A 25,043-nucleotide genomic window follows, 5' to 3' on the forward strand; every position below is an offset into this window, starting at 1 on the left:
ATGCAGGATGATAGGATATGCAGTCTGGAAGATCGAATAATCACTCTGTTAGAAGGTTAAAGGTAAGGAATATAAAGCATGAGCTGATTTTAGATTACTTGGGATGAAAAAGTCTTTAAGGACAAGAATCTGTCCCTAACGTCCTTCATGTCTCTTTGGCTCTTTGGTCCACTGGTCTGCCTGTGTTCCTCTCAGGACCTTTGTGCTGGTGATGTTAAAAATCCTTTTAGAACAATGGAAAGGAGATAAGAATTCCTAAGAGAAATTTTAAACTTCGTTCCTAACTTTCATGTCAGTAGGCATACAGCTCTGACACATATCTCATTTCTTTCAGGCGAACGGTCTTATGACCCAAAATATTTTCATCACCGTGTGCAGAGAATAATGATACATGACCACAATGTCCCCACTCTTGAGTAAGTCTGATGCCACACTGATGGTCAGAAAAGCACTAAATTCACTGGGCTTGAAATTTGGGAATGAATTTTAATTAACTAAAAATTTTTGTTAAACCAGAGAGATGGTTTCCTTCTCTAAAGAAGTCATTGCCTGGTTATCCAAGGATCCTCACAACATCATCATAATTCACTGCAAAGGTGGAAAAGGTAATGATGCTTTCCTTTCTGTCTCCTTTGTAAAAAGATAGTTGGGAATAAATATTGACGGGCAGTAGGAAGATACCTACTGCTACTCCTCAGATAGATTCATCATTGCTAACATATTAATCTTGTGTTTAAAGGACGAAAGAAGCAAAGAATACTAAAAGAAAATAGAGAAGGGGAGGGAAGAACAAAGGAAAAACTAATGTAAAGAAGGGAGGACAATGAGCTACTTCCCTTAATTGCTGATTATATGGGTTTCTTCCATTTTGGTTTACCCATGTATACCTGCCTCCCCCAAACAGTGTTCAACTTCAGGATGGTATTGCATTTGTATCTCATTTGCAGCGATGCCTTTTTCTTCTTTAGCTGACAATGCTGCACTTGTGTATCATGTAGATGTAATACTTTCCTCTTTATATACAATGGGGAATGCTGAATGAAGCTAGTTGACAAATGCATTCTCGCCTTGGGCTTTTAAGATGCTCTTCCCCGTTACCTAGTGACATTGAGAATTGTTTCATAAATCTGTTGGCCACTTTAAGGTTTCGTTTTCAGAAATGTCTTTCCAAGTACTGTGTCCTACCACACTGCCTTTTGATTCTTGGGAGTGTGGGGTGATTTTGTATTGTTTCTTGGCATTACTATGGTCGGAACCCAAGGCCTCACACGTCCTGGGGCCCTTTACTACTGGAGCCACTTACATTCCTCATACCTGTTTGCTTTAGTCATTATTCACATTGGTTCTCACTTTTCATCCTGAATCCAGAAAGGCCTAGACTGCGACCCTCTTTAACTTTTTCACACACTTGGCTTCATGGATACGTACTGTGATGCTCTACTTTTTACTTGAGAAGAATTCTTGTATAGATTTGGGCTTGCCTTGAATGACAAACCTCCCCATTGTCTATATCTGAATAGCCAGTAATACAGCCACTATGGCTGGCTTTGTGTTTTGTGAGCATTTGTTTGGTTTTGATTGAGTCAGGATTTCCCTAGTCTCAAGCTCGTTATCTTCCTGCCCTTACCTCTGTGTGCTGAATGGCAGAAATGGCCACCATACCTCCCTCTTTGTCCTGCTTTAGGAAAGGTTAATGTATTGTCTTGCTATTTGTGTTGTTTCTTAACCCATTTTGGAGATTCTCTGGTTCCATAGCGTATACCTCTTTGCTCAGCTGATTATCTACTTTATTTTAAAAATTTTAGTGTATAGAGGGGTTACAGTTATATTTGCCAGATAGAAGGTGCCAAACTTCTCACACATCTATATCCCGTCTCATGTTTTTGTCCCCATTTCCCTCTGCCCAACCCCTCCCCTGATTTTTCCCCCCCTATATCAAATACACAAGTAAACATCTAGATAATATACCAGGTAACAAAGTGGGATACTGTAACAATATGAGATTAACCAAAGGGCAACACAAGAGTAGAGAGAAGAACATAATACATTACAATAACAGTCACTTATAATTAAGCTCTTGTTTCCATGTCCTGGTAGTCCATTAATTTGGCCTCATCCTATATGGCATTATGTGTGTAGGATTTGAGCTACTGTATTCCTCAGCTAGGGGATGCCCCTAGGGGCATCCTAGATGTATACTAATTATTACAAATGGGAATCCATTGAGCCTATGTTTCTTTCAGTACTTCACTTAATATGATATTTTCCAAGTTTTTCCATTTCCTTACAAATCGTGTAATGTCGTTCTTTCTGATGGTGGCATAGAATTCCATTGTGTATAAATACCACATCTTGGTGTTTCAATCATCTACTGAGGAGCATATGGGTTGGTTGCATACCTTTGCTATGGTAAATATTGTGGCAATGAACATTGTTGTGCTAATGGCTTTAGTATGTCCTTGTTTCTGGACTATTAGGTAAATGCCAAGTCGTGGAATTGCTGGGTAATGGGGTGATCTACGTTGGTTGCCTTTTGAGGAACTGCACACTGCTTTCCATAGTGGTTGAACGAGCTTGCACTCCCACCAACAGTGTAGTAATGATCCCTTCTGGCCACATCCCAGCCAGCATCTGTAGTTATTGCATTTCTTGATCATGGCCATTCAAACTGGAGTGTGGTGGAATCTCAAAGTTGTTTTGATTTGCATTTCTTTTATGGTTAGAGAGGTTGAGCATTTCTTCATGTGTCTATAGGCCATTCTTATTTCTTCTTCAGAGAAGACTCTAAGTCTTGGCCAATCTTTTTCTAGGATGGTTATTTCTTTGGAGCTTAATTTTGGAATGATTCATTTTTTTTAGCTGTAGGTATATTTTAGATATGAGGCCTTTGTCTGTTGTATGATTAGTGAAGATCTTCTCTTCCTCTGTGGGCTTTCTATTTAACCTGCTACCTATGTCCTTTGACGTACAGAAGCTCTACAATTTAATGCATTCCCCTCTGTCCTAGCTATATTTAATTTTTTGTGCTTGTTTGGTCTTTATTAACAAAGTTTCAACCTGTGCCAGGGGGACTTAGTGTATCTCCCATTCCTTCTTGTAAAGTTTTTAAGACCCATTTGGAACTAATCCTAGTGTAGGGTGACATAGAAGGTACCAACTTTAATTTTCTGGAGGTGCTTAACCAGTTCTGCCAGCATCACTTGTTGAAGAGGCTGTCTTTCTTCCATTCTATTTTTTGGGCTCCCTTATCAAAGATTAAGTGGCCATAGGTTTGTGCGTTGATTTTTGGGCCTTCAATTTGATTCCATTTTTCCTCTGTCCTATTCTTGTGCCTGTACCAAGTTGTTTTGATTACTGTAACTTTGTAATAGAGTCTGAAATTTGATATTGATATTCCCTCAGAGTTGCTCTTTCTGCTATATAGGGTCTTTTATTATTCCATATGATATTGTGGATTTCTTCTTCAATTTCATTAAAGAATGACATTGGGCTATTGATGATTATTGCATTGAATTTGTACATAGCCCTTGGCAGGATTGCCATTTTCATGTTGTTAATTCTTCCAATTCAGGAGCATGGGAAGTTTATCCATTTCTTCAGATCTGCTTAAATTTCATTTTTCAGGTTTTTAAAGTTTTCATCATAAATGTCCTTTACATTCTTAGTTAATTAATTCCTATGTATTTTATTTTCCTTGAGGCTATTGCAAACGGAGTTGTTTTCCTGATTGCTGCCCCAGTCCCCTCATTGCTGGTACACAGGAAGGCTGTTAATTTTTGAGGGTTAATTTTATACCCTGCTACCTTGCCAAAGTTTCAAATCAGCTCAAGCAACTTGCAAGTAGAATCTATAGATTTCTTTAAATAAAGAATCATGTCATTTGCAAAGAGGGAAAGTTTCACTTCCTCTTTCCCTGTTTGGATCCCCTTTCTACTCTTGCTTCTTTTCTTATTGCTCTGGCTAGGAATTCTATACTATGTTAAAGAGAAGTGGAGAGAGTGGGCATCCTTGTCTCATTCCTGAATTTAGTGGAAATGGCTTTAGCTTTTCACCACTAAGTATAATGCTAGCTGTGGGTTTGTCATACACAGCCTTTATTATACTGAGGAATGTTCCATGGATTCCTAGTTTCTCCAGAGCTTCTAGCATAAAGGGGTGTTGGATCTTGTCAAATGCCTTTGAGACAATCATGGAATTTTTGCCCTTGCTCCTGTTGATGTGTTGAATTATAGGAATTTACTTGCGTCTATTGAACCAGCTTTGCACCCCTGTGCTGAATCCTGTTTGAGCATAGTGTATAATTTTTTTTTCGTAGTGTATAATTTTTTGAGGAGTTGATGAAGATGGTTGGCCAGTATTTTGTTGAGCAGTTTTGCATCAATATTCATCAAAGAGATGAGTCTTTCTTTGATGAGTCCCTATCTGGTTTTGGGATGAGGGTTAGGGTGGCTTTGTACAATGAGTTTGGCAGAAGAGTGTTCACTTTCAATTTCATTGAAGAGCTTGAGGAGTATTGGTGTGAGCTCTGTTCTGATGGCCTCATAGAATTCAGCTGTGAATTCATCTGGCCCTGGGCTTTTCTTGGATGGGAGGTCTCTTATTGCCATTTCTATTTCGGGACTTGACATAGGTCTGTTTATTTGGACTAGGTCTTCTTGGTTCAGCTTGGGTATGCTAATATTGGCTAGAAATTCATTCATCTCTTCTAGATCCTCAAATTTGTTGGCATAAAGTTAGAAATGTATTCCGTTATGATGTTCTGTACCTTGGTAATTTCTGCTGTGGTATTTGCATTCTTATTTATGATTTAGTTTAATTTTGTTTTGTTTTGTTTTGTATTTTGGGGGCCTCAAATCTAAACTATATCAGCAGCTCAAAAAATTGAATGACTCCAAAACTAATCTCCAAATTAACAACCATCCCATTAAAAGATGGGCCAAAGGCGGGGAGTTTGGCCTAGTGGTTAAAGTGCTTGCCTAGCATGCACAAAGACCCGGGTTCGATTCCTTGGTACCACATACATACAAAAAAGCCGGAAGTGGTGCTGAGCTCTAGCTCAAGTGGTAGAGCTCTAGCCTTGAGAAAGTCCAAGGACAGTGCTCAGGCCCTGAGCTCAAGCCCAGGACTGGCAAAAAAAAAAAAAAAAAAAAAAGATGGGCCAAAGACTTACAGAGAGTCTTCTCTGAAGAAGAAATAACAATGGCCTATAGACACATGAAGAAATGCTCAATATCTCTGGTCATGAAAGAAATGCAAATCAAAACAATTCTAAAATTCTACCTCACTCTAGTTACAATGGCCAGGATCAAGAAATCTAGTAACAACCGATGCTGGAGGGGATGTGGCCAGGAGGGATCACTACTACACTGTTATTGGGAGTGCAAACTTGTTCAACCACTATGGAAAGCAGTTTGGCATCTCCTCAAAAGACTAAACATAGATCACCCCATGATCCAGCAATTCCACTACTTGGCATTTACTCAATTGTCCAGAAACAAGGACATACTAAATCCACGAACCCAACAATGTTCATCGCAGCACTATTTACCATAGCAAAGATATGGAACCAAACCAGATGTCCCTCAGTTGATAAGTGGATCAACAAGATGATGTGGTGTTTATACACAAGGGAATTCTATGCTGAGGTCAGAAATAATGACATTGTCCCACTTGTAAGGTAATGGAAAGACTTAGAAAAAATCATATTAAGTGAAGTAAGCCAGACTCAAAGGAATATATGCTCAATGGTTTCCCTCATTTGTCATAATAAGTAGAAATCTTGGGCTCTCCTAGCAGAGATTTACAATAGAACAAAATCTAGTAAGCACCTCCAGGATGTAGAAACAAAAGCCATATAATGAGTGATTGTTGTCCTTAATGTACCATGTTATGTCTCATCTCTTTTGCTGTCCCTTGGTTATCTCATATTATTACAATATTTCACCTTGTTATCTGATATATTTTACATATACTTAACTGGTCATTTGAAATTGGATAGGGAAGGGAGGAAATCAAGATGAATGGGGGGATGGGGGAGGGAAATGGGGACCATGACATGAGAATGGTATCAAAGTTTGTGAAGTAATGCACTTTTTATCTGATAAATATAATGTAACCCTTCTATCAATTACAATAAAAGATGTATGGAAAAAAAGAATCCTGTCATCTGCAAAGAGAGAAAGTTTCACTTCCTCCTTCCCTATTTCAACTTCCTTTATGTTTGGCTCTTGCCTTATTGCTCTGGCTAGGAATTCTAATACTGTATTGAACAGGAGTGGAGAAAGTGGGCATCCTTGTATCATTCCTGATTTCAGAGGAAATGGCTTTACCTTTTCTCCATTTACTTTTATGCTAGTTTATAGGGTGGTGGTGTAAGATATACTGAGGAATGTTCCATGATTCCTACTTTCTCCAGAACTTTTTGCATCAAGGGGTGTTGGATCTTGTTAAATGCCTTGTCTACATCTATTTAGATGATCATGTGATTGTTGTCCTTGCTACTTTTGATGTGATGAATTATATTAACCCACTAGCATGTATTGAACCAGCTTTGGATCCCGGTGATCAGTCCTGTTTGATCACAGTGTATAATTTTTTGATGAGTTGTTGAAGTTGATCGGCCAATATTTTGTTGAGCAGTTTTGCATCAATATTTATTAAAGAACTGGGTCTCTGGATCTCTTTCTTTGATGAGTTCCTGTCTCGTTTTGACATGAGGATTAAGCTGGTTTCATAGAATGGGTTTGGTAGAGAGCCTTCACTTTTAACTTCATTGAAGATTTTGGGGAGTATTGGTGTGAGCTCTTCTTTGAAGGCCTTATAGATTTCAGCTATGAATCCTTCAGGTCCTGGGCTTTTCTTGGATGAGAGGTCTCTTATTGCTTTTTCTATTTCATTACTTGAAGTGGGTCTGTTTAGTAGATTTAGATCTTCATGGTTCAGTTTGGTTATTTCAATATTTGCTGGAAATTCGTCCATCTCTTCTAGATTTTCAAATTTGTTGGCATGAAGATTTGACAAGTAATCCCTTGGGATGCTCTGGATATTGGTAATTTCTGTTGTTACCTTGCCCTTCTTGTCTGTAATTTTGTTTATTTAGGTGTTCTCCCTTCATTTTTTGATCTGATTTGGTAAGGGTCTGTCAGTTTTGTTAATTTTTTCCAAGAACCAACTCCTTGTTTGTGGATTCTGGGGTTTTTTGGATTCTTAATTCATTTGATTTTGCTTTACTTTTAATAATTTGTTTCCTTCTACTAGATTTTGGTTGGGTTTGGTACTCTTTTTCCAGCATTTTAAGTTGTACCATTAAATTGTTGGTTTGAGATTTTTCTGTAGTAAAACATATGAAACACACACACACACACACACACACACACACACACACAGCACACACACACACAGAGCTCACCACATCCAAAGTCACAAACAAGATATTCTATAAAATGAGAAGTTACCTTGTAACTTATAAGACCTATAAAACTTACAAAGTAAGTCTATGATTAGTGTTTTGAAGAAGACCCTCCATACTGATTTCTCTAGTGGATAGACTAATTTCAAACCAACCAACAGTATACTAATATAGTTCATTCTCACCTTTCTGTTCCATACTTGCCAGCCTTTGCTGTTTTTTTTTATGACTTCCATTCTGCCTTGGTGTGATGAAATCAGCTCAGATTCTATTTGTATTTTCTTTATGGTTAAAGAAGTTGAACATTTCTTTAGGTATCAATTAGCCATTTGCATATCTTCTGAGAACCAGACCTCAACATGAATGACTTCTCACCTGGCATTTAAGATACTTTGTTTTTGCCTATGTGAAAGTTTCACCCAGGCACTGGTAACCCATGTTACTCAGGAATGTGAGATTTGTGGCAACTCAGGCAAAAAAAAATCCCTAAGATGGTTGTCTCTGTTTAACAAACAAAAGGCTAGAAGTAGAGATAATATGACTGAATTGGTAGAGTACCTTCTCTTGATCAAAAGAAGCCAAAGGAGTTCATGAGTTGAAGCTCCCAAGACATATACTCACGATGAGATCCATCCTCACTGGGAAGGCATGTCCTCAGTCCAAAATATGTGACTCAAATTGGCAAGCTGGAAAAGGCAAAGGCTAAGGAATTGGCTAGTAAGCTGGGTTACATATGCAATGTTGATTTCTCTGATGAAAAATGTGTACTTTTCAGGTGAAAGGGTATGTTAAAAATTAGATTATAAGGATGAATATAGAAAGAGAAAAGAACATATTTTCAAACTTAAATTTTGTAGGACAAAACTAAGATATAAGTAGCAGGTAACAGAAGAGACTTAGAGGATGAGTGATTTGAAGCAGGAAGAAGTCAAGGACTTGCTATAATTGTCAAAGTATTTGCTACAAAACACTATCACACACACCCACACACACCCACACAGGCAGAGGCAAAGAGAGAGGGAGAAGAGAGAAAAGCAGGCATGTAAGCTGAGGTAGAAAGTAAGCAAGAACACTACAGCAAAATACTTAGAATTACATAATCTGAGGAATAGGAATATGCGTATTCATTATGCTTGTCTCTATATTCTTATGTTTGCAAATGTTCACAATACAATTCAAATAATACAATTACATAGGGACTACAGTTCTAGTTGATAATGTGGGTTCCTGCTTGCATTTGCACTCAGCACCTGGCACGTGCTTGGCCAGCATTCTCCCACTTCAGGTATATGCTCAGCTCTGTTTTGCTTCAATGCTTTTTTTAGATAAAGTATCCTACATTTTCCTGAGCTGGCATCAGTCTGAAACCCGTTTCTATGTCTCCCTCCCAATGAGGGCTGTAGATGTGAAGCACCCGGCCCATCTTGCTGGTTGAGAATGGGGTCCTGCTTATTTTGCCTAAGCTGGTTGGAATCATAACCATCCTGATCTTCCCACCTGGGAATCTGGAATTATACATGAGGACCAGAGTTCTTTTCATTACATTAATGAAAAATAAAGTCTTACTATTTCTCAATTGGAAATTTTGAGACAGCAACACTTCAGAAGAAACAGTACCAATACCAAATGCGTATTTGTGAGTGTATTTTTACACTGGAACAAAGGTTTCTTGAACTCATTTCTGCTCTTTTCTAGGACGAACAGGAACAATGATATCTATTCTACTTCTTGCCACTGGCACATTTTTAACCGCAAAGGTAGGAAAAAGGTTTTGATACTTAGTCTTTTATATGTATTGAATTTGCTAGTTCTGAAGCATTCATGGTAAAATATTAAGGAAATGCTTAGCTTATGGTGATTAAGTGAAAGTGAAAGCCTGGATTAATGCAGCCTTGTTTAATATGCAGTTATTTACTGGACTTGTACCCTTGTATTCTTGTTCTGGGCCAAGCCTGTAGTGAGAGCAGTGAGACACAAATGCAAAGGAATGTCCAAATTCAGAATCACTAAGAAGAACAGCATTTTAAGGTATATTTTTTTACCATCTATAAGTAGTTGCCATTCAAACAAGAAGTTTGAGAATTCAGTGCATTGTGAGTAAGGTCACTCGTTCATCATTCTCCTCCCTCCATCTCAACCCACTACTTCCTTCCTACCATTTCTTTAATGTTGTAGGATATACACATGACTTTGTAATTCCGTATTTAAGAAATAAGAATCAACGTTTTCTAAAAAGCTGTATCCTCATTAACTGACTTATGTAATTGTAGCCTCTCTGTATAACACCTTTATAATGAGTTTTAAAAATATTTTTTATTGTAATTAATAGGAGGGTTACATTACTTTCGCCACATAGAAGGTGCATTACTTCACATACATTGATACCCTTTCTCAAGTCTTGGTCCCCATTTCCCTCCCCCCACTCCCACCCTCATCTTGTTTTTGCCCCTTTCCTATCCAATTTCAAATAACCAAATACGCATATATACAATATATCAGATAACAAAGTGAAATACTATAAAAATATGAGATAACCAAGGGACAGCAAAAGAAATGGGAGATAACATAGTACATTAAGGACAACAATCACTCATTTTATGGCTTTTGTTTCTATTTCCTATAGGTCCTTTCATTTAGCGACATACTGTATGTCCTTATGTATCTAGGTTTTGCTCTATTGCAAATCGCTGCTAGGAGAGCCCAAGGTTTCTACTGATTATGACAAATAGGTGAAACCATTGAGTATATGTTCCTTTGAGTCTGACTTACTTCACTTAATATGATTTTTTCTAAGTCTTTCCATTTCCTTCCAAATGGAGTGATGTCATTCTTTCTGACAGCAGCATAGAATTCCATTGTGTAAAAATACCACATCTTGTTGATCCACTCATCAATCGAAGGGTATCAGAGTTGGTTCCATATCTTTCCTATGGTAAATAGTGCTGCAGTGCACATCGTTGTGCTAGTGGCTTTAGTATGTCCTTGTTTCTGGACGGTTGGGTAAATGCCAAGTAGTGGAATTGCTGGGTCATAGGGGAACTCTATCTTTAGTCTTTTGAGGAGCTGCCATAATGCTTGAATGAGTTTGCACTCCCACCAACTGTGTAATAATGATCCCTCCTGGCCACATCCCCTCCAGCATCTTAATAATATATATATATACATATATATATAAAGAAATTAGGCACAATAAAAATGTGTGATGGAAAAATATAGTCTTTTCAATAATTGGTATTAGGACTTCCATATGTAGAAAATTAAAATTGGGTAACAAAGTGAGATACTATACCAATATGAGATAACCAAGGGACAGCAAAGGAGATGAGAGACAGCATAGTACATTAAGGACAACAATCATTCATTACATGACTTTTGTTTCACTATCCTGGAGGTCCTTTCAATTAGCTTCACATTATATGTCCTTATGTATCAAGATTTGGCTCTATTGGAAATCTCTGCTAGTAGAGCCCAAGGTTTCTACTGATTATGACAAATGAGGGAAACCATTGAGCCTAAGTTCCTTTGAGTCTGGCTTACATCACTTTGAAAATTGATAGGGAAGGGGGGAAAACCAAGACGGGTGGGGGGTGTGGGGGGGGAGGGAAACGGGTACCAAGACATGTGAAAGGGTATCAATGTATGTGAATTAATGCACCTTCTCTCTGGCAAATACCATGTAACCCTTTTACTAATTACAATTAAAAAAAAAGGTAAATGAAAAAAAAAAAGAAAATTAAAATTGGATCCTTGTTTATCACCATGCACCAATATCAACTCAAATGAATTTAAAGACCTCAAAGTCAGGCCTGAAACATTGAAACTATTGCAAGTTGGAGTAGGAGAAATATTAGAACTGATAGGCATAGGCAGGAACTTTTTGGAAATAGTGGCAAGGCCACAGAAAGTAGGAGAGACTTGACAAATGTGATTATATCAAAATAAAAATTTTCTGCACAGCAAAGAACATAGGTGCTAAACTAAAAAGACAGCCAACAGACTGGTAGATCTTTACCAACAATATATCTGACAAAGTCCTAATATCCAAAATATAGAAGAAGCTCAAAAATTAACATCTCCCCCAAACTAATGAGCTAATCAGTAATTTGGCAAAGGAGCTAGAAAGACCTTTCAAAAAAATAATAAAGTAATTTTTAAAAGAATCAAAGGAAAGGTGGGCATTGTAGACTTGTGCCTGTAATCTTAGCCACTTAAAAAGCTAGGAACTAAGAAAGTTCATAAGTAGCTCTGTCCAAAGAGGACAGATAAGCACTGTGATTGTATTAACCCCTTTTCTGTAGGACAGCCTGGAGTATTTCGGGGAGCGCAGAACTGACAGAAATGTGAGCAGTCAGTTTCAAGGAGTAGAAACTCCTTCCCAAGTAAGTTTCTCTTGTCACAAAGTTATTTATGGGGAAATGTTAGTGGCACATTTAGCCTGGTCGCATCTGTAACCCTTCTTTAACAATCAATGATGGCAGAGGACTTGTGACTCCTAACCATTTCCTGATCTTTGGAGGCCCACATCTGTAGCCTCATAGGCTACTTGGCTTGGTTCTCTGCTGGGGCCTACCGGCAGCAAATTGGGGTTCCTGAAATATGGGGCAGGGACTGGAAACAATAGAAGAGAGACAAACACATGGGGTTGGTAGGTCTGCAGCCCAGGTAAAGACTGCAGCCCCGTTTATCCGCAACTCAAGGCTTATATCCCTCTTGAAACCAGGGAACTTCCAGGTGTTACATTCATATGGTAAATCTCAGGTCATTTAAACAGAATAAGGCCAGAAAACCATAAGACAATAAAGCAATTGTCTGATGCAAATCAAGGTACAGTTTGATTCCACTCTGGCTCCCAACAGTTCTCAACAGAGCATCACACATTCCATTTCTTATTCTTTATTCCCTACAGCTTCTGGAATTGAGTCCCCTCCCAAAAGGAAGGTCAAATATCTGAGGTTTTCTGATGCCTGAAGATGATCTCTGGCTAGTAGATGATCTACTAGCCATTGGTTTCCCTAGAAAGAGAGATTGGATCCTTCACCAGTTTTTGCTAAGGCAATGAGCAATTCAAGGTCTTTAGAACACTGCCAGGATGGTTTTGTGATGACCCCAGTGTAGGGGAAAGAAGAGTGCAGAGAAGAGAAAGAATGAGAGCTCCTCAGACCAAGAATGAGAGATAAAGACACACAGAGATAATGGGAGTATGAAAGAAGAAAACAGAATGAACTGGGAAAATAAGTATTTTACAAATCTTGTTCCAGCAGACATTATCATATACTTTCATTCCATATTCTTAACATTGTTTAAACTATCCACTGTTGTCCTATTTTCCTCTGATAATACTTTATTATGAAAATATGAAAAATCCCAATTATATTGGATTGGAGTATTGGTCACTATAAAAAAAAATAACTGACCAAAGAACTTAAAGTGGGGAAAGATTCATTTGGGCTCACAGTTTCAGGATTTACTTTAAGGCCACTTGATCTCATTGCTTTGGGCCTACACTAACACTGAACAATCATGTCAAGGAGGCGGGTATTGTGGAGAAGGATTGCTCACCTCAAGGTTCCCAGGAAGCTGAGGAGAAGGAAGGGTTTGCGACATGATCCATCCTTCCAGTGACTTCTTTGGTTTCATGAGGCCCCAACTCCTATCATTTTCCCCACCTCCTACTAATGCTTTAAATTTAGGAAGCCCTCAACGAATGAATCTGTGGATAAAGTGAAAGCCTCATAATATAATTACTTCCCCATACCCACCTCTGAACGCTGCTGGTATACTGGGGATCAAGCCTTCCACCTATGAGCCTTTTAAGTGCACATTTCATATCCAAATTCTAACACACAAAGATGGAACCATACAGTGTATTCTGCAATCATCATCCCAACCTAGAGTCATGCTTTGTTTATTACTTCCCCACTCTTCTCAAACCCTGGGTCACCCTTCCTACTCTTCTTTCCTCAACCAGGATTACTTTGAAGGAAATTCTATTCATCAGGTCCTTTTACCTCACAAGAAGTTTGGCATGACACCCAACATATGCACTCTTAAAAAAAAATCCAACAACTGCAAAGCATCTACCCGACACTGATGACTGGCACCTGTCTGTATTTCTAGATACAGGCTGAGATTTGAGAATGGTGTTTCAAAGCCAGCCCTGGCAGGAAGTCCTTTCATTCTTAGTTCTAATGAAGAACCAAAACAGCCTGAGTTGGAGATGAGAAGTGGTATAGCACTGCCCTATTGCATCTTGCATTGCCCTATTGCATTTTCAGGCATCTTTCTCACTATTGCCCTTTCATTGTTTGCCCATCCTGGGGCTTAAACTCAGTGGCCTGCTGCTCAGTAGGCTTGACCTCTTCATAAGTGGCACTTTATCAGGGGAGCTAGATCTCTAGCTCAACTTCTGGCTAAGTATATAGAGATGGATTATCTCAAAGTTTTCAGCCCTGGCTGGCATTATTCTTCAGTCCTCTCAGCTTCTGCCTCCTGAGTAGCTTGGATTACAGACATCAGCCATTCGCATGCAGTACAAGTGCTTTTACTAATTGGAAATGTGGCAGTTCACTTTCTGAACTCTTCTCAGTTGGTTCATCATCAGACATCTGGAGTTTCTCAAAGAGAATTCTAAGAAATCCTGTTTGAGCAACTTGCTAGGAGCCAAACAGTATTGAAAGGTTCCCTTACCAAAAAAAAAAAAAAAAAAAAAACCATATTGGAGAAAAAGGCAGATAAAGAATCTCTTCTCTGTAGAGGACCCCTCACTAATGGTACAGAATCATCTAGTGCAGCTATGTGGAGATGTCATTCCTCCTGATGAGGAACTATCTCCCAAACCATAGTCCTTTCTCTAGTGCATGACAACAGATTTTGTCATCGCTGTTTCAGCACCTTCACTGTTCTCATGGTCATAAGCAAGCCTAGAAGCAAGGGCTTGTTCTTTCCATGTTACTGTCTGCAAGTCTCAACTGGGCTCTTTTTCCACAATGAGGAAAATACCTAAGAATGTTGATAATGTAAGGGCTCATTCTAAATGTTGTCTTCCTTTCTTACTGCTGTTCACAAGCTGAAAAAGGGAAGGAGATTAGGATACTGACTTTACATCTGGCATTCCCACTAAAGTGGAGGCTTTTGTTGCTTTACAGAGTCGCTATGTCCGCTACTTTGACATCTTGAAGAATGTGTTGAACTTGGAAATGCCAGTGAAAAAACCTCTTAAAATTGTGAAGTTTGTGATTTACTCCATCCAAGGTAAGTGCTTTAGAAGGGAAGGAGAAGACAAGAGGATGTGCGATCCACTATTTGGGAGGGTTTTGCTTATGTTATGCAAATGATCCTACATCACAGCTAAGTGTCAATGCATGTGACCTTCTCCCTCTTGAGCTGCCATGTCAGCTCTCCTTAGATGCCTCTCTTATCCCTTACCCATTTCCACTTGAGGGGAGGTTCTACCGCTTGTGTTCTGTTCTCGATGTTCTTGTCTCAACCTAGGATAGATTTTTTTTCATAGGAGAAGAGAAGATTAAAGAACCCAGTAGAGTCCTTCTTTCTCAGACTCATTTCTCCTTCATGGTTCATCTCAGCATTGCTGGCCCTGCCTCATTTTCTTGGCCAGTCCTTCCAGCGGCCCTTTCTTCTCAGAACTATAGTCTTTTCCCTCTTTCCTCCTCCTCTAAGCATCTCCTCACTATCTTCTCCATCAGGATGCCTTATTTTATTTGTTACCACCTTTGGCCAGGTCATATGCTAGCATTCAGCTGGGGTTGTGAGCAGAAAAGAGAAATAAGTGCTTAGATTTTAAAAAACCAACTACAATGCAGGGGTTCTCAAGGCTCTTTACCTAAAAGCCTCCTTACTGAGAAGGCTGACATGTGGAGGACCACAGTTTGAAGCCATCCCAAGCCACTCTGAGTCTCCAATTGCAACCAAAAAAAGCAAAATGGGGGCATGCCTCAAGTGATAGAGTGTCAGCTAGACAAGCTGAGCAGGTTCAAGACCCAGACTTCAAACTCTGCTACTTGCAATTACAAAAGTTAGACTCTGTTGCAGGCCAGGTTTAGGTAGTACAGACAAGGTTCCTAGAGGGCAGCACTTGGATTCCCCTGATTGCCCTTGTTTGACACTCACACCTGAATCTCCATGGACATAGAACAGGTTTGGAGAACTTGTTCTTCTACTAGACTCCTCTAGCAACTGCCAAGTTGGTGCTGTTTCCAAGATATCAGACTGTCTAGTTTAGACTTCCCAATATTGCTGGAAAGACTGGCACAGACCACCCAGTTCTCCAAAGTTTTCCCCTGGGTTCTCCATCTCAGTCTTCCCACAACTGGGACTACAGGCTTGGGCCGCTCTACTCTTTTCCTAGATGAAGTCTCTCTTTACCCAGGCTGGACTAGAAAAATAGTAAAAGAGGTTATTTATTTAGAGCTAGAAACCTAAACATGTAGAAGAAGGTGAGACAGAGAATTTTCACTTCATTTTGTCTGTATTTTGTTGGTGGGTGTGTGGGGGGATCATGGGATTCCAGCCCAACCTGTGAGTTGTACCTGAACTCTTCAGCTCAAGGCTACGACCGTACCCCTGTTCCTGGGTGTTGTCCCTAAGCTCTGCAGTACCCTTGAGCCAAGCCCCACTTCCTGTTTTCTGGAGGTTAGATGGAGATAAGAGTCTCGGGTCCTTTTGTGCCCAGGCTGGCTTTGAACCTTGATCCTCAGATCTCAGACACTAAGGAGCTATGGTTACTATGGAAGCCACTGAGCCCAGCTTTGCCTGTATTTTTCAAGGATGAAATTCCTTTGTGTGATGTAAATTGTTTAAATGTGAGGCTTAGCACATTGTACTTGTGCATTTCAGTGGCTTATTGCTGAGGATATCAGTAGAAAGCAGTTGGACAACTGGAACAAGGGAGAGGAGAGTGCAGCAAAAGCCATGTTTCCATCAGAAATCTTTCTGATGATAGTGTTTGATCCATGAAATTAAGAGACACCAAAACAAGGCAAGATGAAAACCCAATCAGACATGCTTCATGTTAATGTGAAATAGGCAAGGTTGAAAGGAAAAACTTCATTGTGGACTCTGAAACCAGATCTTGGAGGAAAGGCTAAAGGAAGAGGGGCCATTTGAACTGAGGAAAAGGTCACACACCCTGGGTTCACGTTGGTTATCCTAGCTACTTAGGAGGCTGAGAACTGAGGATTGTGGTTTGAAGCCAACCCAGATAGAAAACACTTATCCCCAATTAATTATAAATATTCCAAAGTGAAAGAGTGTCCCATCCAGCGGGACATCAACTAGGGCCAAGAACCTAGAGGGAGGAATGAAAGGAACAGGAGACATGAAGAAGGCAGCAAGACAAGCATCCTGATCAAGCTGCCAATTTTATTTTTCACACAAGGGTTTATATGCCTCTTCAGGAGAGGGATTGGGGTATAGGAACTGCTCGGGGGAGGGGGTCCGGTAGTAGGATGTTTGCTTGGGGTAGAGGCCAGGTAGTAGGATGTTTGCATATCAACACAAGCAGGCATGTGTTGCTTAGTGACCTACTTACAAGATGCAAGCACATTCTTACAGTAAGAATTCAGGGAGGGGGAGAATGTCCCCGATCTCCTCCCGTCATCTTGAAATAAGTGAGGGGCAAGGATTTAGGCAATATCTGAATTATGGTAGGCATTAACCTGAGAGGGGGGACAGAGGCCCTGATTCCTAGAATGGAGTCCATGTTGAGGAAGAAGCAAGACCCACTGGCTCATGTATCTGTCTATCTGCTGAGGCCAAGCATCTTTTTGCGGGGGAATGGTTTTCATAGATGCCAACCTCCATGCTATTGGGGGTGTCCCTCAGGAGACCCCGAGACTGATGGCTGTTTAGGCTGTCTCCTCGCAGTCTTAGCTGCACCTCATGCAAATGCTTACACCTGTCAACGGTAGATGCATATCCCTCGGGTGGGGATTACGGTTCCTCTGAGGGCCCCATAGTCCTCATACCCATTTAGCATCTCCCTCATCTAGGCTGTTCAGCACTGGATGGAAAATTCACCCATCCAGAGTCACCATAATGGCTGGAACCAACTAGGGGACTTTGAGTTTAGCACAGAATGTCCCATCACCAAGAGTTTTTGGTTCCAGTCCTCTCAGGAAACGGCTGTGGGGTGGTGGTAGAATCAGGCAGAACAGAATATGTGGCAGCAGTTTCATCTCTCAGTAACTCCAATGGAATGTCACACCTCCTGCTGGGTTGCCTGCAAATTTCTGCACAAACTGGTTAAAGAAGCTAAACCTAAGGCCTGACTTCGGTGAATTTTCCCAATGATTCCCTGGTTGCTTTTCCTGAGCACACTCATTTTGTCAGGCTGACAACCCATTAGTTTTTTTTTTAACCTTTTCTTTTTTTAAAAAAAGAATTTATTAACGTTGATTTTTACATCATATTTTAAATGACAAGTTCAACATACAAGTGTTCAAGGAGGCAATCTCTATTTACAATCACTGGGACTTAGTATTTAGAACGTAATCACAATGAAGCTAAGGTTTGTACGTCATAGAAACACATTAATTTATGAAATAAAACATTATGTCTATAGAGTCATAGGTTTTTATGTCTATATAGAGGAGGAATTTAGATTAATGTGGAGAGAATAGGGGAATGCAGCCATAATATTTAACAACATATATCCTAGGGATATATGAGCCTAGGGAAATGGAGAAGATAGGATAGGGGTTGATATATCCATCAAGATATATTGTACTTATAAACTGATTGGTTAATGTAAACCCATTTGCGTAACCACCTAAGATACTAAAAGTATAAGTTAAAATGGCATAGAACTATTTCTCTCTAATGTACACAAACAGGATTGTTTGGGTATACCTGACCAATATTATCCTTGATATTGATTTATAAATTTGACTTAGAGAAAATTAAATTTAGATTATTATTATTATAGAACTCTAAAGGTAGCATTTCATAAGCAAGAAATTCTGGAAGCTCCCAATGTTTTTTTTTTTTCCTAGAATGGTGATGTAGTAAGAATTTATCTTGTAGAAGATTAAGATATAATGATTTTTCTCTTTCTTTGCAATATTGTGAACTGCTTTAAGAGGCAGAAACCATTTGTAAAGGACAAATTCTATGCAAGATCAAATGATTAACTAAACCCACAACCTTAGCTGGCCAATATTTTCTCTCTTTATTCTCCATTGAGTTAACTGGCAAGACATTTTGCTCTGTACTCTAACAAACATATACGTTTTCTTTTTCACTTTTATGCAGGAGTAGGAGAAGGTAATGGAGCAGACCTGAAAATTGAAATAATAATGCAGCACAAGACTGTATTTACTTGTACTCGCCAAACCTGCACGGTGAGCCAAAGCTCATAAATGAGAATTCTCATGTTTGTTTCAAAGCTCCCAGTCAAGTGGCATGATGGTCTTCCCCAAAGTAACACTCACCAAAAAGAGACAGCTCTTGCCCTCTGTCACCATTCCAGTTGGCATTGCTTAGTTCAGATGCAAAGCAGAGCCTTGTTCCAAACAGTTTCTGAAAGATATTGTCAAACTGTGCTTCAGTTTAGTGCTGCTTCGAATTCACTTGTGCCCACAAATGCTAAGAATGTCCCCAGGAATTACTCGAGGCTTTAAATGCATACATCATGTCAGTATTTGCCATATGATCTTCCTTTTGATCATTTTGATCATGTATTACAAAGCTCTGATTCTCAAATGCAGTGTTCTTGAAAGTCACCTTGGCACTTGTGGAAGTGGAAAGTCATAGGTTCAAAGAGTGATGCAGAATCTGTCCACTCAGCAATGGGCTCAGTGACTGTCATTGAGATGTTTTGTTGGCTGTCACCTTGAGATCAGTAGAGACAGCATATGGACTGAGGAGATGCCTCTTTACCCACAGCCATTTCTGAAATGTTCAAGAAATTCTCAAGACTGTGTACCTTTTCTAGGAGAAATTGGCAAATTTCCTTTTTAATCCCAAAGGAAGCTTTCAGAATGATTCCCAGGTTCCTGTTGTAACTTCTGTACATGCACACAAGTGTAGTGTGTTGTGAGGTTTAGGTAATATATTTGAATTTAATCTCTAATCTATGAGTTATCAAATCAGTGTAAAAAGTGACCATTTTCAAACCACTTTGTCACATAGGACACTGATCCCATCAATTCTTAGCCCATATTTATTCTTATTTTCCTGGATTTTAAGCTCTGAATACATAACAACCCTAGTGTAGCCAAGCTATTTCCATCGATATCTGGACCTACAAATTCCCATTAGAGAAGACTGACTCATCTGTTTGGCACATGGAATAAAATTCTCATTTTCATTGATATTTTTGCTGGTTTCTCTTCTCAGGCCTATATTATTCCTCCTTTATTAAAATCCTCCAATGACCAACTGAAATTCTACTTTCTAGAATATGCTTTGTTATTCAAACTTTCTGCTGTATACTGCCCTCCCATAGGACACACTTGCATACTTCCTTATAAAGCTTAAAAACAATATATTATTTTCATATTGTTCTGTATGTAGAAAACTTCCTGAAAACTTGAAAATCACGTGAGAGTCTTCTGTGGGTATGTTTCTTGAAGCCTAGCATAGCTTTCTTCTTATTCTATGATGGTATATGAATATCAGAGTAATACATGGGATGATATCATAGTTGTTAATCCCCAAACTTGACCTGTTTGTGGTCATTCCATTCACTGGAATGGCTCATTGACCTCATCAGCAACATAATATTTGTCATGAAAGTGGGGTCAATTATTCATTGCTTCTTGAACATCAATATACTGTTTCAGACTGAAGTTAAAAGCGCATCCTTAAAAGAATATAAAAATCGGATGATTCACATAGAACAGTAATGTGTATTACATTAGAAACTCCTGGTCATATAGGATGAGACTAAATGAAAGGATCTCTAGGATATTGAAACAAGAGCTTTATCTTGTGTGATTGTGGCTCTTAATGCACTCCGTTATTCCTCTTCTGTTTAGTTTCCTTCTGGTTAATCTCATACTGTTACTGTATCTGACTTTGTGACCTGGTATATTGTATGTATGTTTATTTGATTATTTAAAATAGGAAAGAGAAGTGGGGAAACAATATGATTGGGAGAGGTGTTGGGGGAGGAAAATGGGGACAAAACCATGAGAGGTGGTATCAATGTGTGAGAAGTAAGACACCTACTATCTGGTGAATATAACTGTAATCCCTCTATACATTACAATAAACAAAAAGACACTTGTCAAAAATGAATACTTTGCTTCTCAAGTGTAGTCTTAAGATAGCTATCAAACATTTGGAGCCCACTACCTTTACCACTTCAGAAAAAAATTACTGCTATTTTCTATATGAAATTACCGAGCTATGAAATTATGAGTATATAATGGATTAAGGATGATTTCATGAGTGAAAAAGAATCCTAATCGCTGGCAACACTTTGAGTTCCTAATTCCATGTGTTCATTAACAGGTTGTCCATGATATTGATACAAATAGAGCAATCTTTTTGGTGCCCAACTGTCCGGACTTATGTGATGATGTAAAAGTAAAATTTTCTTCTTCGGTGAGTCCTCAAGTATCCTGCATGATTGGATGCTCTTTTGTTTGGTCTGGGTTTGCGATTCCTTTGCTGCAGTTCCCTACAATAGAAAGGACAGATAAAAATGCATGTCTCGGGAAGGGGAGGAAAACACAAAACAAAGTCATCAGGATTTCTTGTATATATTTAAAATATTTCTGATCACTTTCTTCTGAATTGTAAGCAATTGATATCTGTTACTTATCAAATGAGAAAAGTATGAAAGCAAAGATGCTAAAAAGAAACCGACATTGTTGACATTCCATAAGAGTAATTACAGTTATGTTGTCTATCTTTTAAACACGCCATGATCAGTGTGTTTACCAAATGTGAGGGAGATTTTACTTTCCTGTCCATAATTATCTATTGACTTGCTATCATTAGTATGACTGTGTAATTTTAATGGATCAGCCGTACATGTCATGTCTGAGTGTCATATATGACTATAGTGATTGTCTATGAAATCATCTATTCCTACTCTGAGTAAGAACGTCCATGTGTTCTGTATGCCCTCCTTCATTACCTGCTTGCTCACTGCTGAGCAGTCTTAGGTACTGAGATGTGAATGTGAATGCTGAAGCAAGTGACCACCTGGGAAGTCTCTCCATTTCAATGTTTCCCCTTGGATAACAGAACCACTGTGAATTCTTGCTTAGCTAGTGTCTCTAAACAAACACTGTGGTTTTTCTCCCTGGTGCAGGGGGTCTTGATGAGAGCTAGTTTTGTGATTATTAAGGGTTAAGATGGGATGGCATGCTTGTGAAAAATGAGGAAATTATTGATTACTGGTTTGTTTTGTTTTTGGCCATACTTTGGTTTGGATTTTTGCTTGGTTTCCTTGCTTGGCTAAACATCTATCACTCGAGTCATGCCTCCAGCCCTGTTTGTTTGCTGGTTAACGTGGAAACAATATTTTACTTTTTGCCATGGCTGACTTTGATCCTCCAGATCTCAGCTTCTTGTGTAGCTAGCCATCACCAATATTGATGCCTAATTATTCAAACTAGCTGTCAGTTATGGAAAGAGATGTGAGTTCTATGTCTTTGGGCTGACTCTCAAGGACTCTGTCTCTGGACAGGACCATACATTCCAGCTTTGTTGTGATGGAGCTCCAGGTGAAATGGCTGTGGATGCTGTACAGTGTGTCTTTCACAGGATGATTGTTTACCCTGGTGGGGAGTGGCTTCATGTCTAATTGTCCCACTGGTGACCATGGATCCTCCTCACAGGAAACTTGTTTGTACTGACAGATGACCTATAGCTGCTGTCTGACTTGTTGTGTTTTGACTTTCTACCAAATTAATCACTCTAGGAAAACCCTGAATAGAGCAGGTTGTATATGCTTATTACATAAGTCACCAACAAAGCATGAAAACACAACACAGTGAATAAGAGAAGCAGTTTATGACAGAGAAGGGAAAGGCAGCACATCTTGCAGGGCCAGTGGATGGAGGGGAGCCATCCAGGGGAAACTGACACCTGACCAGTGGAGGGACACAAGGCAACCTTAGAAGCAAATAACATTCTCTTGGGGGCCAGGTGTGACCTTACCAGGTTTTCCATGGGAGGTTTCATTGTGGTCCAAGGTGCTGTAACACAAGTAGTCACTATGACATATCTTCAGAGGTCCCTGGTAGTATGGAGTCACTAGGTCAAGTGCATTGTATCTGCTGTCACATAGACAGGTGATCACTAGAAAATGGGTGCATGAGACAGGTGTCTAGCTCATTCCCACTGAGGAACTGAGAGGTAGCAGAGACTGGAAACTGTTGGGGGTGGCTGTGCCCTGATTCTGGTATTCCAGCCTAACATAGTCAAAATGAAAGCAGAACAAACAGAAAGGATGAAGAATTCACCACAGTATGTTTGGTGTGTGTGTGTGTGTGTGTGTGTGTGTGTGTGTGTGTGTGTGTGTGTGTGTGTGTGTAAACATAGGTCTTTAGTTGATTCTTTAGTGGTGTTCTAATCAGATTGAGAGATCATTGTCTATATTTATCATATAAAAACATCCCTGAAGTTGAATTGGTGCCAAATGGTCATTCTATGTTTAACTTATTGAGAAACCCACAGACCCTTTTCTACCATTGCTTTCCCATTTGGCATTTGTGTCAGCAAGGTCTGAGGACTCCAGTGGTCTGTGGTTTTGCTGAATTTTGTTGGTGATCCTAGTGGGTGAGACAGTAGAAGTCCAGTTCTGCTCTGCATGTGCTTGCCACCTTTGGGGTATACTCTCTGACTAACTGAAGTATATGCTCAAACCCTTGGTGTTTGTTGCATCTGCTTTTGTTTTTCAGACATTAGTTTTTGAATTAAAAATATGTGAATACAAGATCCCATCCAGATACAAAATATGCCTATGTTTCCCTCTATTTTGGTGCTACATTTTTTCACCCTGATTATGTCTTTTAATGAAATCCAACTGAACACTTGTTTTCTATTTCATTGTAGTAATTTTGATCCTTTATATTTTTAATGAAAAAGTATTCTCTTCAAGCCTCTGAGTACATTGTAATAGGATGTTGCAATTGATGTACACAAAAAGGCAGAAGGAAGGAACGTCAACCCCAATGCAATTATTAGTTTTTGGTATCCATTTTATTATACAAATCACCTCTTTCTTTAATCATGTGTTTTTAGAAGCTTCCTAACTATTATGATGACTGTGCATTCTTCATGTGGTTCCATACATCTTTCATAGAGAAAAACAGGTAAGGACAGATTGTAAGACAGATTGGCAATTCCTTTGCCTACTATACTAAGCTCATTTTCTACAAAAATAAAGAATTGCTTAAGCAAACATTTCCTATCCCCTACCATAAGGCAATGTGTCAGTGAAGAGGCAATTACCCAGATCATAGTAATGATCAAGTTCTCTCACGAAGTGTACATCTACCCGGTTCCTGGAATATAGAAAGGTCTAGGTGGATGTCACTTTATTGGGTCATGATTGGTGGGATTAGTCTAGGGAGGCTTTAGCTGGCTTTCTTCTGCTGTAGGCACATTTCCATGTAGGACAGAAGTTTTAAGGCCTGAGAAGTATTAACAATTTCAAAAGTATTATTTGGTTAACCTCCCCTTTGAAAAGGTTTCCTCATGACTGAATGATGTATTATTGTTAAGAACCTACTACTTTATCTAGAAACTCATTCCTGAACCTACAAAGACTCAGTTTTCAGGAGTATTGACCTGTGGTGGTAAAAAGAAAAACACTTTCTAGATCATTCACATCAAGGCAGAAATGACTGTTGCCATGTCCTCATAAAAGTGTGAGGATTGATATGAAGACCTTGGAGCTGGGGGAGGTGGCTCAGGCCTATTATCCTAGCTACTCAAGAGCCTGATCTGAAGATTAAGGCTCAAAGCCACCCTGGGCACTAAAGGACCTGAGACTCTTATCTCCAATTAACCTCTAGAAAAGGGAAATAGGGGTTGGGTTAAGGGTAGGGTGTTATTCTTGGGTTGTAGAGCTCAGGGACAACACTCAGGCCCCATGACCCACCAAAAGGGGGAGAGAGAGAGAGAGAGAGAGAGAGAGAGAGAGAGAGAGAGAGAGAGAGAGAGAGAGAGAGAGAGAGAGAGGAGAATGAAGACCTTGGGCCATGAGTTTGTCCTAGTGGTAGAGTGCTTGTCTAACATGCACAAAGACCCAGGTTTGATTCCTTGGTACCACATACATAGAAAAAGCCAGAAGTGGTGCTGGATAGTATTGGTTACATCCAGTGCCAGACTTCTCTTGAAATCTGAACTGGGCCTGATAATACCCCAAATCTATTAAGACAGCAGCAAGGAAGCCTCATTTCTACAGATTTGTAACTCACATACAATTTGATTTTGGAAAGAGTAAACTCTGCATTTAAAGGAAAAATTCTATCAATTTTCCTACGTGTCCAGCTGTCTCTTGAGCAAAGTCCTCGACAGAGGCAGGGTGTTTACTTGTTGCTTCTTGTCAAACTGGTTCTTGCTAAAGGATAGCTTTGTCCTTTCCACCACCATCATCTCATTGGAGATTATAAGAACATTGGATCCTCCTTTTTGTAGTCATTTCTGGAAAATT

At 39.4% G+C, this 25,043-nt stretch overlaps 1 protein-coding gene across 1 annotated transcript; it reads left to right on the top strand.

The window, feature by feature from the left end:
* Positions 1–384: 384 nt before the first annotated feature.
* Positions 385–23,900, top strand: LOC150057175 (phosphatidylinositol 3,4,5-trisphosphate 3-phosphatase TPTE2-like). The gene is made up of 9 exons (XM_090341808.1): positions 385–416; positions 517–605; positions 9,104–9,165; positions 11,707–11,787; positions 14,554–14,659; positions 18,677–18,765; positions 20,882–20,974; positions 23,627–23,697; positions 23,810–23,900. Exons 1-9 carry the CDS (start codon positions 385–387, stop codon positions 23,898–23,900), a joined length of 714 nt encoding a protein of 237 aa, XP_090197934.1.
* Positions 23,901–25,043: the final 1,143 nt, after the last annotated feature.

This window comes from Megascapheus bottae, chromosome 11 (assembly GCF_031878675.1).
Source record: "Megascapheus bottae isolate mThoBot1 chromosome 11, mThoBot2.hap1, whole genome shotgun sequence".
Classification (NCBI taxonomy): Eukaryota; Metazoa; Chordata; class Mammalia; order Rodentia; family Geomyidae; genus Megascapheus; species Megascapheus bottae.